We start from the raw sequence: 16058 nt of genomic DNA on the forward strand, positions 1-16058 counted from the left end.
ATTCACCTACCGCTGCAACAGGTCTACAGCAGATGCAGTCTCACTGGCTATCTCACTCTCCTTTGAAGCAAAGAGGTACACCAGACTATAGTTTATCTATTACAGCTCAGCATTCAACACCATCATTCTCGCAGTACTAATAACCAGGTTTTGTAGCCTGGGGCCCTGTGCCTCACACTGCAACTGGATCCTAGACTTCTCATTGGAAGACCACAGTCAGTGTGGATAGGTAATAACATTTCCTTGTTGACTATCAACACAACTACGTTTCTTATCATACATCACACCGTGCAATCCCATAATTGTTCTGGTGAACATTGGCTGCACTCCCTCCAATCAAAACATCTTTCCTTGGAAAAGGAGACCAAAACTGCACAAAGTAGTTTGAGGCGTGGTCCGACCAAAACCCTGTACAATTGCAGTAAGATATTACTGCAGTCAAGTGCTTTCATCATGAAGGCCTGGATGTTTCCTATCACTGACTGTTGTACAAAGACACCCAGGTGTAATTGCACCTTCCCTTTTCCTAAAATACCTCCATTCAGTAATCTGCTTTCTGGATTTTGCCACCGAACTAGATAACCACACATTTACCTGAATAGTGAATCTGTCATGAATCTGTCCAAATCACAATAACACCGTTTTTTTATTGTTTTCACATGGGTCCAGATTAACATCTGGATGTATGATGAGATGTATGGGTGCTTCAACAGTCTGAAATAAAAGCTCATTTATAGGGGTCAAACAATTGCTAGCTGGTGTTAGTGACATAAATATCTTGAAATTGAATAAAGGAGGCAACTTTCACATCCTGTTTGGTTCTCCCTCCAGATCTGTCGCTTATGCTTCCAGCACAATGCTCCGTTGGATGCCATTGCCCAGTTTCGTAAACATGTGGATTTGTGTAAAAAGAAGATAGGAAGTGCAGAATTGGCATTTGAACACACTGCTTGGATGTCTAAACAGTATGATCCTACTGATTTTTTTCAACTCTTAATTGTATTCTTTCCTTATTACTTTATTATAATATAGCTTATTATGTACAGAAATTATGATCCATGGAACATGAAGACCTTATTTCTTTACACCTCTGTGCCATCCACCAAAAGTGGAACTTTCCAATGGCAAAAAAATTTAATTCAGATTCCCATTTCAGTTCTGACATGTCAGTCCATGGCCTTCTCTTGTGCCAAGATGAGGTCACCATCAGGGTCGAGGAGTAGCACCTTATATTCCACCTGAGTAGCCTCCAATTTGATGGCATGAATATCAATTTCTCCTTCCGGTTTAAAAAAAATCCCTTCCCCTGGGCTCTTCTTCAATTCCCCTCTCTGGCCTCTTACGTGTTCTCACCTGTCTATCATCTTCCCATTTGGATCCCTTCTGTTTCCCTATCAACTGTGGTCTACTCTTCTCTCCTAACAGATTCCTTCCTCTCCAGTCCTTTATCTTTCCTACCCACTTGGCTTCACCTATCATCTTCTGCTTTCCTCCTCCTCCCCCCAGAATGCATGCTACCATCTTCCCACTTCCTTTCCAGTTCTGAAGAAGGGTCTTGGCCCGAAATGTTGACCGTTTATTCATTTTCATAGATACTGCCTGACATGCTGAATTCCTCCAGCATTTTGTATGTCTTGCTTTGGATTTCCAGTGTCTTTAGACTTTCTTGCGTTTATTCTTTGCACTTGTGATTTCTAGATACTGCTTATTGTTTCTCTTAATGACGATTGAAGCAATATTTCTAATAAGTTATTTGTGTTGTTTCCTTTATTAAGATTTCAGGCATTTGGGGATCTGTTTGATGAAGCCATTAAACTTGGTCTTACAGCAATTCAAACCCAGAACCCGGGATTTTACTACCAACAGGCAGCGTATTATGCTCAAGAACGTAAACAATTGGCGAACCAACTCTGCAAACATGATGTATGTAATGTTTCCAAAGAATGAATTGATGTAGTTACTTAGCACTCTGTTTTGTTTTATTAATCTGAACTTGGTCACTAGCACAAACTAAATCATGCGAAAAATCTTTGTTTATCCACGGCCTCCTCTACTGTAAAGATGAAGCCACACTCAGGTTGCAGGATCAACATCTTATATTCCGTCTGGGTAGCCTCCAACCTGATGGCATGAACATTGACTTCTCTAACTTCCGGTAATGCCCCACCTCCCCCTCATACCCCATCCGTTATTTATTTATATACACACATTCTTCCTCTCTCTCTCCTTTTTCTCCCTCTGTCCCTCTGACTATACCCCTTGCCCATCCTCTGGGTTTTCCCCCCCCTCCCCCTTTTCCTTCTCCCTGGGCCTCCTGTCCCATGATCCTCTCATATCCCTTTGCCAATCACCTGTCCAGCTCTTGGCTCCATCCATCCCCCTCCTGTCTTCTCCTATCATTTTGGATCTCCCCCTTCCCCTCCCACTTTCAAATCTACTAGCTCTTCCTTCAGTTAGTCCTGACGAAGGGTCTCAGCCCGAAACGTCGACTGTACTTCTTCCTAGAGATGCTGCCTGGCCTGCTGCATTCACCAGCAAATTTGATGTGTGTTGCTTGAATTTCCAGCATCTGCAGAATTCCTCGTGTTTAAGAATCTTTGTTTAACTAGTTTGTAAGATTTCCTTTCAGTTTTGAGGGAATCTGTTATGGACAAATACTAATGAGATAATTCCTCTTTGGAACAATGCTTCAATTAATGTTTTTTATGACTTCAGTGGAATCGAAGCATAGTGCATTATTCTACATAAGTGGGATCTTCAGCCTAGGGTCCATAAGTTGTTCTCTCAACATAGGCGTTTTGTGTATGCCAGGAGTTTCATTTTGATCCACCTTGATGAGTTATGTTGACCTTTGTCTGACAATATTAATTTCTTCGGCTTAGTATGTCTTCCCTGGGTAGCTTCTGCATTTAACCTTCCATTAATTTCTGTTCTTCATAGTCATCTGTCACCTATCCTAGTCCTGACCCACTGGAGACCACTTCTGGAGTAATGGACTTTTTTGGGCAAAGACCCTGGCGGCAAAGTCATCAAAGTAAGGAACAATAGGAATAATTCAGCAAGTTGGAAGTTTTTGCTTGTGTTGTAAACAAAACTTATCTTGTCGCAGGGCATGAATTCCATTCGCTGAGTATAATTTGCTCAAAGTATGTAATGGATATAAAGTCAGGTGATCATGTCCAATTTAACTTTTCTTCTACGTTGATAATAGTTGGTTAAGTAAGTGCATTTTATCTGTAGAATTCATAAGGTAATAATGAGTATGAAACTCTCCAAAGATTCCTTAAAAGAAAACATTCCGTCCCCATGGCAACAATGGTAACAACCGGTTTTAATTGAATTGCTGTAATAACTGAAGCTCAGTTTTTGCTGTTTGTGAAATTGTTAACCATTGGCCACTCCACAGTTTGTCTTCAAAATTTGTTTCCAATTTTGTTGATTTTTGTTCATACTTAATGGATTACAAACTTTCCTTTTCAGGTATTGAACCACCAGACCCTGAAAAAGAGAAAGTTGGCATTTTGGCACTTCAGCTCAAAGAGCGTGATGTTGACCACCCAGTAAGAACACCTGTACACTAATGTAACCGCAATGAGCAATGTTTTTTGACTAACATTTTAATCTCCTGTAATTGAGATCAGCACTTTACTGTGAGAGTATTATCATTTTGCAGGAACTGATAATTACACTCTTGAGTAATGCAGTGGCTCAGTTCAAGAAATATAAATGCCCTCGAATGAAGAGCCATCTGAGTAAGTAATGACTTTAAGATTAATACTGGTTTCCCCCGCCATCCGAAGGTAGAGCGTTTCTATGAAACGGTTCGTAAGCCAAAATGTTGTCAAGCGAAGAAGCAATTACCATTTATTTATATGGGAAAAAATTGTGAGCGTTCGCAGACCCAAAAATAACCTACCAAATCATGCCAAATAACACATAAAACCTAAAATATCAGTAACATATAGTAAAAGCAGGAATGATATGATAAATACACAGCCTATATAAAGTAGGAATACTTTTCCACAATCATTACTGAACTGTTCTCCGTAGCGAAAATCTCACGCAACTGCCGTCGGCAGAAAATCTCACGCAAGCACTGTTGGCAAAAACACGGTGCAAGCGCTCTCCAGTAACCTTTAAGCTATGAAGCTGCCAAATCATACCAAATAACACATAAAAATACACAGCCGATATAAAGTAGAAATAATGTATGTACAGTGTAGTATCACTTACCGGAATTGGTTCAGCACCGAGCACACTGATGATGGTGTGTTAGACTGAGTCGTTGCAGGTTGGGTGGTGCAGTGGCCCCCACCCTCCAGGCCGCCGACAGATACCGAACCGCGAAGCATGCAGTGGTGCAGCGGTAACCGGGAGGCATCCAGCACACCTTTAAGAAAAATCCGAAATAAACATGCTAATTAATTACGTGTCGGGCGGCACCTAACTAATTAGCACGTTTATTTCGGCTTTTTTCTTAAAGATGTGCTGTGTGCCTCCCGGCTACTGCTGCATTCTCTGTGAATCACAGGGTGGTTGGACACTGGGGTGTCATCTCGTCGTCCGTTTCCATTAGAGCAGGCAACTCATCTTCTCCTATGACTGCCTGCCTCGATGTCAAAGGTCAAGGTTCGTCGTCTGCTGTGGTTGATGCGGAAGGCTTGCTTGACTGCTGAGCCTCGCGCATTTTTCTATCATACAGTTCTTTATAAGGAAGGATTCAAACCATCCTGCAAATATCCCCTAAACCTACGTACCCTTTCAAAATTAAAGTCGTACTTTATCATTGCAGTGAAAATCTCACGCAGTCACTTTCGGTCTGTTTGCTACTGCATTCGGTTTTGATTGTTATCCTTTCCTCTTCCAATTGCATCAGCTCTTCATCTATCAGTTCTTGGTCATGGGATGCCAAACCTCTTCGACATCATGTTCGTCAACTTCCACAAGCCAAACTCACTTAGTCCTTACTTCATTCACCACGATCAAAACGCTTAATTATGTCTAGTTTTACACTAAGTGTAATACCCTTACGAGCTTTTTCAGGCTTTTCCAATACCTTAGAACTCATCTTGCAAACGGCTGCTCACAGGCACGTGTTTAAGCAATGCCGACGAGAATGCAGTTCTGAATCTGGGGAGAGTGGCTGCTTGGGGCGCGCAGTGCGCTGCCTTTTATCGTGCGCTGATTTTTTTTCGTAACAGTGAAAACGCCTTCCGAAAGCGAAAACAGGATACTAATGTAGGTCTTTCACAACAGTGAGGTTTCGTAAAGCGAACGTTCGAAAAGCGGGGGACACCTGTACTGTTCTAATGGCCAGAGCTTGATTATGTTTGTGTTTTTGAATACTTTTTAATAGGAGCACTTGTCCTTCTCTAAACATTTTCTGTTGCTATGCTTTCTTTTGTTTAGTGGTTCAAATGGGTGAAGAGTATTATTATGCAAAGGATTACAGCAAAGCATTGAAGTGGGTATCTTTTATCTATTTAAAATGTAAATTATTAACAGAGACTTAAAATATTTGGAGTCACTTTAACTATTTTTGCATTGTTGAGTAGCAGTATTGTTCGATGTACCTTGGTATTTTCAGTCCTGATGTGTAATATCAAAGGACACAGACTGCAGATGCTAGAATCTGGAACAAGAAACAGTGGGTCAGCCAACATCTATGGAAGCAAATGGATGGTTGATGTTTTGCGTCAAAAATGTATTTCCAAAATTTTGATACAACTTTATTCAAAAAGCAGACTGTTTTAATTCCATTCTCAGCACTGTCAAAATAATTACAAATTATAAGAAAACACACATCAATATACTGCTTAGACAGTTTATATTTAACTATTTTCTTTGGATTATTTATATAATGTACTTAAATGTTTTGATTTCATCTATTTGCAAGTTATTCCCATTCAGAACTACGTGGAAGATACTCCGCCAACTTTTTCCACACATACCATGACAGTTATTGTTCTGCTTTTTGACTATTGAAATTACATACAAAGAAAAATACTCTCCTTAATACACTTCCAAACTGGACATATGATGTTGTTATGAATGCATAGAAGACTGTTTATATATTTGGAAGATATAAACCTAACATTAGAAACAAATGAAATTCAAATAAATCATATTACCAGAAAGATTACAGATTGGATAAAGCAGTGGCTGATTGGCTGCTGGTGACTCATCTGTGTTGGGACCGATTCTTTTTATGCTGTATGTCAATGATTCGGATAACGGAATTGATGGCTTTATTGCAGCGTTTACAGATGATATGGAGATGGTTGGAAGGGCAGATAGTTTTGATGAAGTAGAGAGGCTACAGAAGGACTTAGATTAAAAGAATGGGCAAAGAAGTGGCAGATGGAATACAGGTGTTGGGAAGTGTAGGGTCATGCACTTTGGTAGAAGAAATGAAAGGGTAGACTATTTTCTAAATGGAGAGAAAATACAAAAAAGACTGAGGTGCAAAGGGACTTGGGAGTTCTTGTGCAGGATTCCCTAGAAGTTAATCTGCAGCTTGAGCCTGTGATGAGGAAGGCAAATGTGATGTTAGCATTCATTTCAAGAGGACTAGAATATAAAAGCAAAGATGTAATGTTGAGACTTTATAAAGCACTGCTGAGGCCTCACTTTTGGAACAGTTTTGGACCCCTTAGAAAGGATATTTGAAACTGGAGAGGGTTCAAAGGAGGTTCACGAAAATTATTTCAGGATTGAACGGCTTGTCATATGAAGAGCATTTGATGGTTCTGGACCTGTACTCACTAGAATTCAGAAGAATGAGGGGTGACTATGGTATGGTGAAAGGCCTTGATAGAGTGGATGTGGAGAGGATGTTTTCTATGGGGGAGAGTCTGAGACCAGGGAACAGAGACTCAGAATAGAGGGGTGTCCTTTTAAAATGGAGATGAGGAAGAATTTCTTTAGCCAGAGAGTGGTGAACCTGGGGAATTAATTCCAGCAGGCAGCTGTGGAGGGCAAGTCTTCATGTATATTTGAAGCAGAGGTTGATAGATTCCTGATTGGTCAGGGCATGAAGGGATGCGGGGGCAAGGCAGGTGATTGGGGCTGAGAGGAAAAATGGTGGAGCAGACTCAATGGGCCAAATGGCCTAATTCTGCTCCTATATCTTACGGTTCTATATTAAATATGATAACCACTGTTTCAAAGTTTTTAAAAAAAAATCAAGTTGCATTTATTTAGAACACAAATAGCAAACATTTATTTGCAGTTTGTACTTGTATTACTAATTTATGAATAATATATTGAAGTACAATACAAGTACTTGGGTCATTGGTTTTTAAGATGGATTAATGCCATAATCTGTTTTGTTTTTACATTGTGTAACACAGAACAAAATAAGTTACTGCTCTTCCTGATTGAATTCTGCATTTCAGAATGTGTGGGCTCCTCCTTCTAGGTTTAATTTTGTTGTCAATAAAATAGGAGAATATAGAATAATGCATATATTCCCTCCTATAATTCAATATTTTGAATGTTTTTCCATCCCCCCACCACAAATAGGTTGTTGGATTACGTGATGTGTGATTATCGCAGCGAGCGCTGGTGGAAGCTGCTTACCTTCATTTTGAGTACCGCTCTTAAATGTGCTTACCTAATGGGTCAAATCAAAGATTACATCACCTATTCTCTGGAACTGCTTGGGAGGTGTATCCTTGCTGTTGCAAAAAGGAGATAATTTGTGACCATCAGATTTGAGTTGTAGTGTTTATTGAAATATTTTAATGTTGCAGGATATGTGTATGTTCACCATCTTTTCATAGCAGTTTTGTCTAATAGCATGACCATAATTTAAACTTTTCCTTGCCTTTTAAATCTTTCTGATACAAGGTAGGCTACAGTTAAGAGATGGCCAAGTCATTGTGGTTTCCAAACTATCAGCTGACCTTTTCAGGGATTATGAAGTTGGTGGCCCTTTTCATGTTTAATGCAGATTCTAACTGGCACAAACCTTTGTCTAGTTTGCGCTCACTTTTAATACCGCCAGGCTCTTATAATCTAAGCCAAAACTGACTTGTGTTCTCAGAAATTTATTTTATTGCAGAAATTTGTGTTTTTATTTTTCATGTTGAGTGAAACAGTAAACTTATTAAGAAATACTTGAATCTTTTGTCTTAGGGTTTACCCAATTTTTTTTTTACCTTTTCTATTGCGAACTGGTAATTTTGTTAGGATTCATTCTGTGAATACTAGAACCCCTTTGATCTTTCAATCTGGCTGCCATGTGTGAACCGAGATAAGTGAGTTTATTATGATAGAAGCTATAGGTAACATTCTGGCAAAACTGTTTCTCTTTTCTAACTTTTATTAATGAGTTTGGAGGCTACTTCTTAGTTCCCATTTGTTTCCTCAGCTTCTGCTAACAAGTATGTCTCATAGAAGCCATTGTTATTTCCCTGTAGTCCCTGTAGGCTAAGTTTCTTTTTTCTAAGATTGGCCCTTTACTGATAAGACAGCATCCACTCTAAGCGATGAACAGAAATCCCGTGTAGAAAAGAACCTGATCAAAGTGTTGATGGTAAGTATTTGTGAAAACAGCTTTTAAAATCTTTTTAAAACAACAAAATAAATGATATTACAATGATTATTTTTTCATGACAATAGAATGAGACCCCAGTTCCGGAGCCCGACTGTGATCCCAAGGCCATCAAAGCTGCTCAGAAAGTGTGGGCAGATCGTATTTCTTTAGCGGGAAGTAATGTGTTTACCATTGAAATGCAAGATTATGTTCCATTTGGTAAGTTTTAAAGTTTCAAACAAAATTGTTTAATTAGCAATTTACTTTTATGCCTATGTTTAACTTTCTCAAATACATTTATCATCCTCTATAGCCCTCTTTGTTTGCAAATTTCACAAATTCACCTCCTTCTGAAGAAATTTTTCATTTCAGTTAAAAATCACTTGTCCTATACTCTAGAGTTTGTGACCCCAGCTAGAAGAAACATCCTTCCCTGGATCAGAGTCCAGTCAAATTATTAGGTTTCAGTGAGGTCGCTTCTTGTTGTTCTAAGCTCTGGAGTATAGTGAATACAAACCTTGTCAACCTAATCTTGTGTGACATTTTTGCCACTCCAGCATCACTCTGCACTCCCTCAATGGCAAGTATATCTTTCTTGGGTAACGAAACTAAAGCAGCATGCAGTTCTCAAGGGTGGTCTCACCAAGGTACTATAGCATGGTAGTTAGACAACCTGCTCCTGTATGCAAATCCCCTTGCTATGAAGGCCAACATAACATTTGCGACCTTTACTGTCGGCTACATCTACATGTTTGCTTGCATTGACTGGTGCATAAGAACACCCAGGCCTCTCTGCATATTGTCACTTCCCTGATCCAATACATTTAGTTAATGAAAATCAAAGAAATGCAGATGCTTTAAATCTGAGGTAATTCAGTTGTTTTTCCTGTATTTTCTGATTTATATTTTCATTTAGAGAATATTCTGCGTTCTATTTTTTCCATTTATATAATTGACTTCTAAGATTATTTTCAGATTTGCTATAGTGATCATGTGAAATTTATTTCTTATGTGTGCTGATGTAGCATTTGAAATGTGAGACATTGTATTATGCCATGTTTATTTTAAAAGAAACACAAGGATATGAGATAATTTCATGCAGTTATTTTGTGTTTTATTATGTCTACCAAACTGATTCTGATAAGCAAAAGATAGGTTCAGTAAGCAAAAATAAAATCAGAAACTAAATTGTTGTTTTGCTTGTTCTGCCCAATTGTCCATGAAGTTGAATGTAAAGCTCGTTTCTTGGCCCCAAGTTTCCATCTTGATGACCCTGTACAACTTCATGTGTATCTGCGTGCTGATTGCCCTCATCCATTCCGGATTTCAAAGCTCTGTGTCCGTTTTAACAACCAGGTAAGATATGTTCTGAAGCAAGTCTTATCTGCTATAAAGGCAAGGTTTCTGTCCCAGTGTTTGGTTGGCTTTGCATACTCACATAAGTGGAATGGTTAGTCATAGTAATATGATGTTTGGTCATCTACTTCTCCCTTTTTATGCATTCTTTGATTCAGAGTGGCAAGAAACCCCGTGCGATTTGACCTGAAAATGCTCAACAACTGAAAGTTCCAGAATCATCTTGATTATCAATGTCTTGTATGACGTGAAATTTGTTATTTTGTGACAATAGTACAGTGCAGACATAAAATTAATATAACTTACAAAATAAATAGTGCAAAAAAAGATATTGTTTATGGGTTCATAGATGGTTCAGAAATCTGATGGCAGAAGGGAAGGAACTGATCCTAGATCATTGAGTGTAGACCATATCCCTGATGATAGTAACATGAAAAGAGCATGTCCTAAGTGGTGAGGGTCCTTAATGATGAATATCACCACCTTGAGGTACTGCCTCTCGAAGATGTCCTTGACTTTAACTATTATGTGTGACCTTATCAGCTGCCCTTATCAGCTGCCTCCTGTGTCTAAACTTCACATCAACCACACTTTGTGGAAGAAAATTCCACATTCCAACCTAAAAAATTCTTTGACCTGTGAGCCACTCTAAGCGAAACTCTTAATCATGGGTTTGGTATGTTGTGTAGCTAACCAAAACAGGCCTGATCTCTTGTATGTGATTGTCAGACCTAATTTCAGTCTCCACTTACTTTGCTATTGACAATTATATTTCTTTTACTTAAAGGAGTACAACCAATACTGTGTGGTCGAGGAAACTTATCAAACATCAGACATTCTGGAAGCCTCATCCCAGGGCACCATGTGCTTAGTTCCTGGTAAAACCAGGCAGTACGTTTTCAAATTTGTTGCTCGGACCGAAGATGTTGGAAAGAAAGTGGAGGTAAATTTTCAGGCAGGCTGTTTGGAAGACGTCTGATTTTTTAAAAAATGATTTGTGTGAAATGAAATTGTGTCTTTCAGTTAATGATGAATCTTCACAACCTGCTTTTGAATTGTTCTTATTACGATATTAAATGCAATTATTTTATTATTTCAGAAGTTCCATGATTGCTTTGTATTTTTGGTGCAAATAATACCAAAGTTACCTTAAAAGTTTTAAGGGGGTTATGCCATTGTTTTCCTTAGATTACCTCTGTAGACCTTGTGCTCGGTACCGATACTGGCAGGTGTGTGATTCTGAATTGGAGGGGTGGTGGGGGCGATGCTGCATCATGCCAGGAGGCCTTGCAAGCTAGTCGATCCTTTAAACGACGACCAAAGCTGCCGGATAATGAAGTATGCTGGGACAGTGTTACAATACAAGCAAGCACCATGTGAGTATAGGAAAAGGATTGTCTTGTTTATTACAGCAAAAGCTACTGTGTCGTAGTGAAAGAGCACTTTTGTTAATCTACAGTCGCTTCCTTTCTGTTGCATTGTAATTCTAAAATGAAGAATTGATGTTAAAGAATTTGTTTAAGGAAAGAAGGTGTTAATTTTCTTACTGACTTGACAGTTCCTCAATACATTCAGGTTGAAATAAAATTACATGTACATATATCAGCCTGTATTTCAAACTTCTTCATCATGAAGCTGCATTAGAGTGTTTCCCTAAATCTGCTTAAGTATCCCTGTCAAGATAGCAGAATTTTGCTGGTGATGTCAAATGAATTACTCTCAAAGTTGGCCCATCAAACTAAATGCTTCATCACTCCAGTCGTAAGTAATGTTAATTTGAATGTTGGAATGGCAAAACTTTTTGTACTTTGTTAATTCATTTGCTGTGTGTGTAGAAAATGTTATGTAGTTTTACCTGGCAAATCTCTTGCATCTTAACTAAATCCATATCAGAGCTTAAGACATTTTAATATAGTCATTATTTTAATGATGAGTTGCATGAATTGTTTCTGTAGTACAACTTGTACACTTGTACAGTTCAGTGATGCAGTAGTCAATTTTCTCAATTCCCTGGTTATTTTGTTTGGGTGGGGGAAGGGGTTATTTTGGACAGTTAAGTTGGGTAAGTTCCCTTGCAGAAATTAACCACTGTATTTTATAAGTAAATTTCTGATCCCTGTGACCTGTGCTCTATGTTGAACTACTGCTTTGAATTCAGTATTTGTAGCTTAAGTTGTTCCCTTCTGCCAAAAGAAACAATTAGAATTACAGAGCGCTTCAGCACAGAAAAAGGCCATTCGACCAACCTAGGCTGTGCTGAACTATTAATCGGCTTAGTTTCATCGACCTGCACCCAGATCATGGGACTTCATATCCCTCCCATCCATGCACCGATCCAAATTTCTCTTAAATGTTGAACTCAAACTCACATTCCCCACTTCTGCTGGCAGCTCGTTCCACACTCTCACCACCCTCTTAGTGAAGATGTTGTCTCTTGTTTTCCCCTTAAACATTTTACCTGTCACCCTTGGCTCATGATCTTTAGCTCTAGTCTCACCCAACCTCAGTGGGAAAAAAACCTACTTGCATTTGCATTATCTATATCCCTCATAATTTTGCATACCTCCATCAAATCTCCCCTCTTTCTCCTATGCTCCGGGAAATAAAGTCCCAGTCCTCAAGTCCTGGCAACATCTTGTAAATTTTCTCTGCACTGTTTCAATTCTATTGGCATTTTTTCTGCAGGTAGGAGACCAAAATTGCACATAGTACTCCAAACTAGACCTTACAAATGTCTTGTACATCTTCAACATAACATACCAACTCTTCTACTCAGTACTTTGATTTTTTGAAGGCCACTGTACCAAAAGCTTTCTTTATAATCCTAACTACTTGAGATACCACTTTCAAAGAATTATAGACCCGTATTCCCAGATCCCTCTGTTGTACTGCACTCCGCGGTGCCCTTCTGCTCACTGGGTTTGTCCACCCAAGTGCAACAACTCCACATATCTGCATTAAATTCCATCTGTCATTCTTCATTCCATTTTTTTTTCAGCTGGTTCAGATCCTGTTGCAAGCTTTGGGCTTCCTCACTGTCCACTACACCCCCACTCTTGGTGTCATCCGCAAACTTGTTGATCCAGTTTCCATGTTATCATCCAGATCATTGATATCGATGACAAACAACAATGGACCCAGCACTGATCCCTGTGGAACTCCACTAGTCACAGGACTCCAGTCAGTATGTCAGTTGTCTACTACCACTCTGGCTTCTTCCACAAAGCCAATGTTTAATCCAGTTTACTACCTCATCTTGAATGCCAAGCGACTTAACCTTCTTGACCAGCCTCCCATGTGGGACCTTGTCAGAGGCCTTGCTGAAGGCCATGTACACAACATTCACTGCCTTGCCTTCATCAACTTTCCTAGTAACTTCCTCAAAAAGCTCTGTATGATTGGTTAGACATGACCTACTATGCACAAAGTCATGCTGACTAACTCTAAATCAGTCCCTGTCTATCCAAATAATTATATATATCCAGTCCCTTAGAATACCTTCCAATAACTTTCCCACTACTTTCCCACTCACCAGCCTATAATCTTCCAGCTTATTCTTAAAGCCTTGCTTAAACAACGGAACAAAATTAGATATCTTCCAATCCTCTGGCACCTCACCTGTGGCTAAGGACGTTTTAAATATCTCAGCTAGGGCCCCTGCAATATCTGCACTAGTTTCCCATAGGGTCTGAGGGAACACCTCGTCAAGCCCTGGAGATTTATCCACCCTAATTTCCGTTGAGACAGCAAGTACCTCTGTAATCTGTATACGGTCCATGACCTCACTGCTGCTTTGCCTCGCTTCTATAGATTCTGTGTCTGTCTCCCAAGTAAATAAAGCTGCAAAAAATCTATTTGAGATCCTTCCCTTTTTTTAGTGTCTTGCATAGATGGCTACTCTGATCTTCAAGAGGACCAATTGTGTCCCTTGTTATCCTTTTGCTCAATATAATTTGTTGAAGTTGGATACTCCTTCAATCTTGTCTGTTAGAGTAATCCAATGCCTTCTTTTAGCCCAACTCATTTCCTTCTTAAATGTTCTCTTGTAATGCCTCATTTGCTTCGTCCTGCCTATACCTGCTATGAACCTCCTTCTTGACCAGGGCTTCACCATCTCTCGAAAACCAAGGTCCCCTAAACCTGTTATCCTTGCCTTTTTTTCTTTTATTTATTATTAATTTTTTTAATTACACCAACAAATTACATTCAATACAACCAATTGCCAATTACATTTTGACTGTTTAACCCAGCCACCCCCCTCGACCCCTCCCTCCCTCCCATCCCTCTCCCCTCCACCAACCAACTGAATAGTAGTGCATACACAGACAAAACATTCCTATTTTAACAAAAGATCTTTTAAGTTAGATGTCAAATTTGTCCACATTAAGATTGTGTTTGGTCGTGCATCATTTACTCTTGCTGATGAAAGTTCTAGGTAAGAAATGTCCAAAAAGCATTGAAGCCAGTGAGTATTTGAAATATCATGGGGAGGTTTCCAACGCTGAACTACAATCTTCTTAGCTGCAGTCAGGCCTGCCAGCCAAACTTTGCATGTTTTTTCTGTAAGGGAAAGGTGGGAGTCATCATTTTGAAGATTACAGTGGGGTCCATTGGTAATTGTACCCCTGTTAGTTCTATAAGAGTATTGATAACCTTCCCCCCTAAACCAAAAACCCCTGGACATTCCCATAGAACATGTATAAAAGAGCCAACGGTTCCGTGGGGGCAAAATGAGCAATATGGGTCAGGAACCAGTCCCGTTTGATGTCTAATTCTCGGTGTTTACTATGCTCTATGACAAAATTTCAAGTGTATATATCGATGATTTGGGTTTTTCGAAGCATCGGCCGCATTATCCCAATTCGCATCCCAGTCTAAGTCTTGTCCCAATTCAGATATGTCCCTATCCCAGGCTTTCATTCCTGATGTGGGCAAATATTTCTGGGAGTTTAATTTATCATAGATATATGACACTATCTGTCCTGGAGCACTCTGTATCCAACTTAAAATGGGATGGTCCTTTAAATCTGACTCCCAGGGAACGCTGTAGGCTTTACAAGCTGATCTTACTCTAAAGTAGAAGAAAAGAGAGTGTTTATCAATATTATATCGAGATATTAGTTCTTGAAAGCTAAGGATAGTGCTTGCTGCCCCATTAATATCTTGAAGAGTAGTAATACCTTTATCCTCCCAAGTTCTGTTAGTGAATGGTTTCCCCCCAGATAGAAAATGACTATTGTTCCATAATGGAGATGATTTGCACCATACACTTCTAAATTTTAGGAATTTTTCTGCTCCTCTAAACGCTTGCAGCATATGGATTAAAATTGGACCGTAATACAAATCACATTTTTTAGTAGACATACCTATAAGGAGAAAGTCCTTCAACCTCATTGGTGCTATTAGCTCTTGTTCTATATTTTTCCAGGATGAAACTTTATCCTCCTCCATCCAATAGCTAAGACTTTTTAATACAAATGCCCAGTGATACAATTTAAAATTTGGACATGACAATCCCTCATCCAACTTTTTGAATTGTAGAGCTGACCACTTTATATTGGGTCGTTTACTGTTCCAAACATAGCATCGTAGTAAGGAGCAGTAAGGAGTTCAGTTTTTGCCAATATCCTGCTGGAGGTGCATTGAGCTGATAAAATTAATGTGGGGTAAGATGTTAATTTTAATGACCGATATACGGGCTGGGACTGATGCTGGCAGGTGTCTCCATCTATTAATATCGTCTTCTATTTTTTTCAAAATTAAAGAGTAATTTGTTTTAGCCACAGATGATAGGGAGGTATTAACTTTAATACCCAAATAGAGGACTTCATCTATAACCTTAATCTGGGGAGGGGGAGACACCTTACTTTTATCCATATTAATCAGCATCAGTGCTGATTTTGACAAATTAACTTTGTATCCTGAAAGAAATCCAAATTGCTCCAGTGTTTTTAAAACATAGGGGAGAGTTTGTTGAACATTTGCCATATAAACTAGCATGTCATCCGCATAAAGTGATATCAAATGTGAAGTTGTACCCATTATAATAGGGGAGATCTGAGGAGAGTTTCTCATTAAATGTGCAAGCAGTTCAATAGATATAGTAAAAATTAAAGGAGACAAAGGGTCCCCTTGTCATGTGCCCCATCCTATGTCAAATAAC

At 39.2% G+C, this 16058-nt stretch overlaps 1 protein-coding gene across 2 annotated transcripts in view; it reads left to right on the forward strand.

The window, feature by feature from the left end:
* Positions 1-16058, forward strand: part of trappc11 (trafficking protein particle complex subunit 11) — a 69416-nt gene that overhangs the window by 31404 nt on the left and 21954 nt on the right. For both annotated transcript variants that reach the window (XM_072257708.1, XM_072257709.1), the window contains exons 9-20: positions 832-965; positions 1776-1923; positions 2941-3034; positions 3481-3560; positions 3674-3752; positions 5410-5464; positions 7525-7670; positions 8478-8539; positions 8626-8758; positions 9765-9895; positions 10683-10838; positions 11084-11271. In XM_072257708.1, coding sequence (XP_072113809.1) covers positions 832-965; positions 1776-1923; positions 2941-3034; positions 3481-3560; positions 3674-3752; positions 5410-5464; positions 7525-7670; positions 8478-8539; positions 8626-8758; positions 9765-9895; positions 10683-10838; positions 11084-11271 — 1406 coding nt within the window. The remainder of the gene's footprint in view (positions 1-831; positions 966-1775; positions 1924-2940; positions 3035-3480; positions 3561-3673; positions 3753-5409; positions 5465-7524; positions 7671-8477; positions 8540-8625; positions 8759-9764; positions 9896-10682; positions 10839-11083; positions 11272-16058) is intronic.

This window comes from Mobula birostris, chromosome 5 (assembly GCF_030028105.1).
Source record: "Mobula birostris isolate sMobBir1 chromosome 5, sMobBir1.hap1, whole genome shotgun sequence".
Taxonomy (NCBI): Eukaryota; Metazoa; Chordata; class Chondrichthyes; order Myliobatiformes; family Myliobatidae; genus Mobula; species Mobula birostris.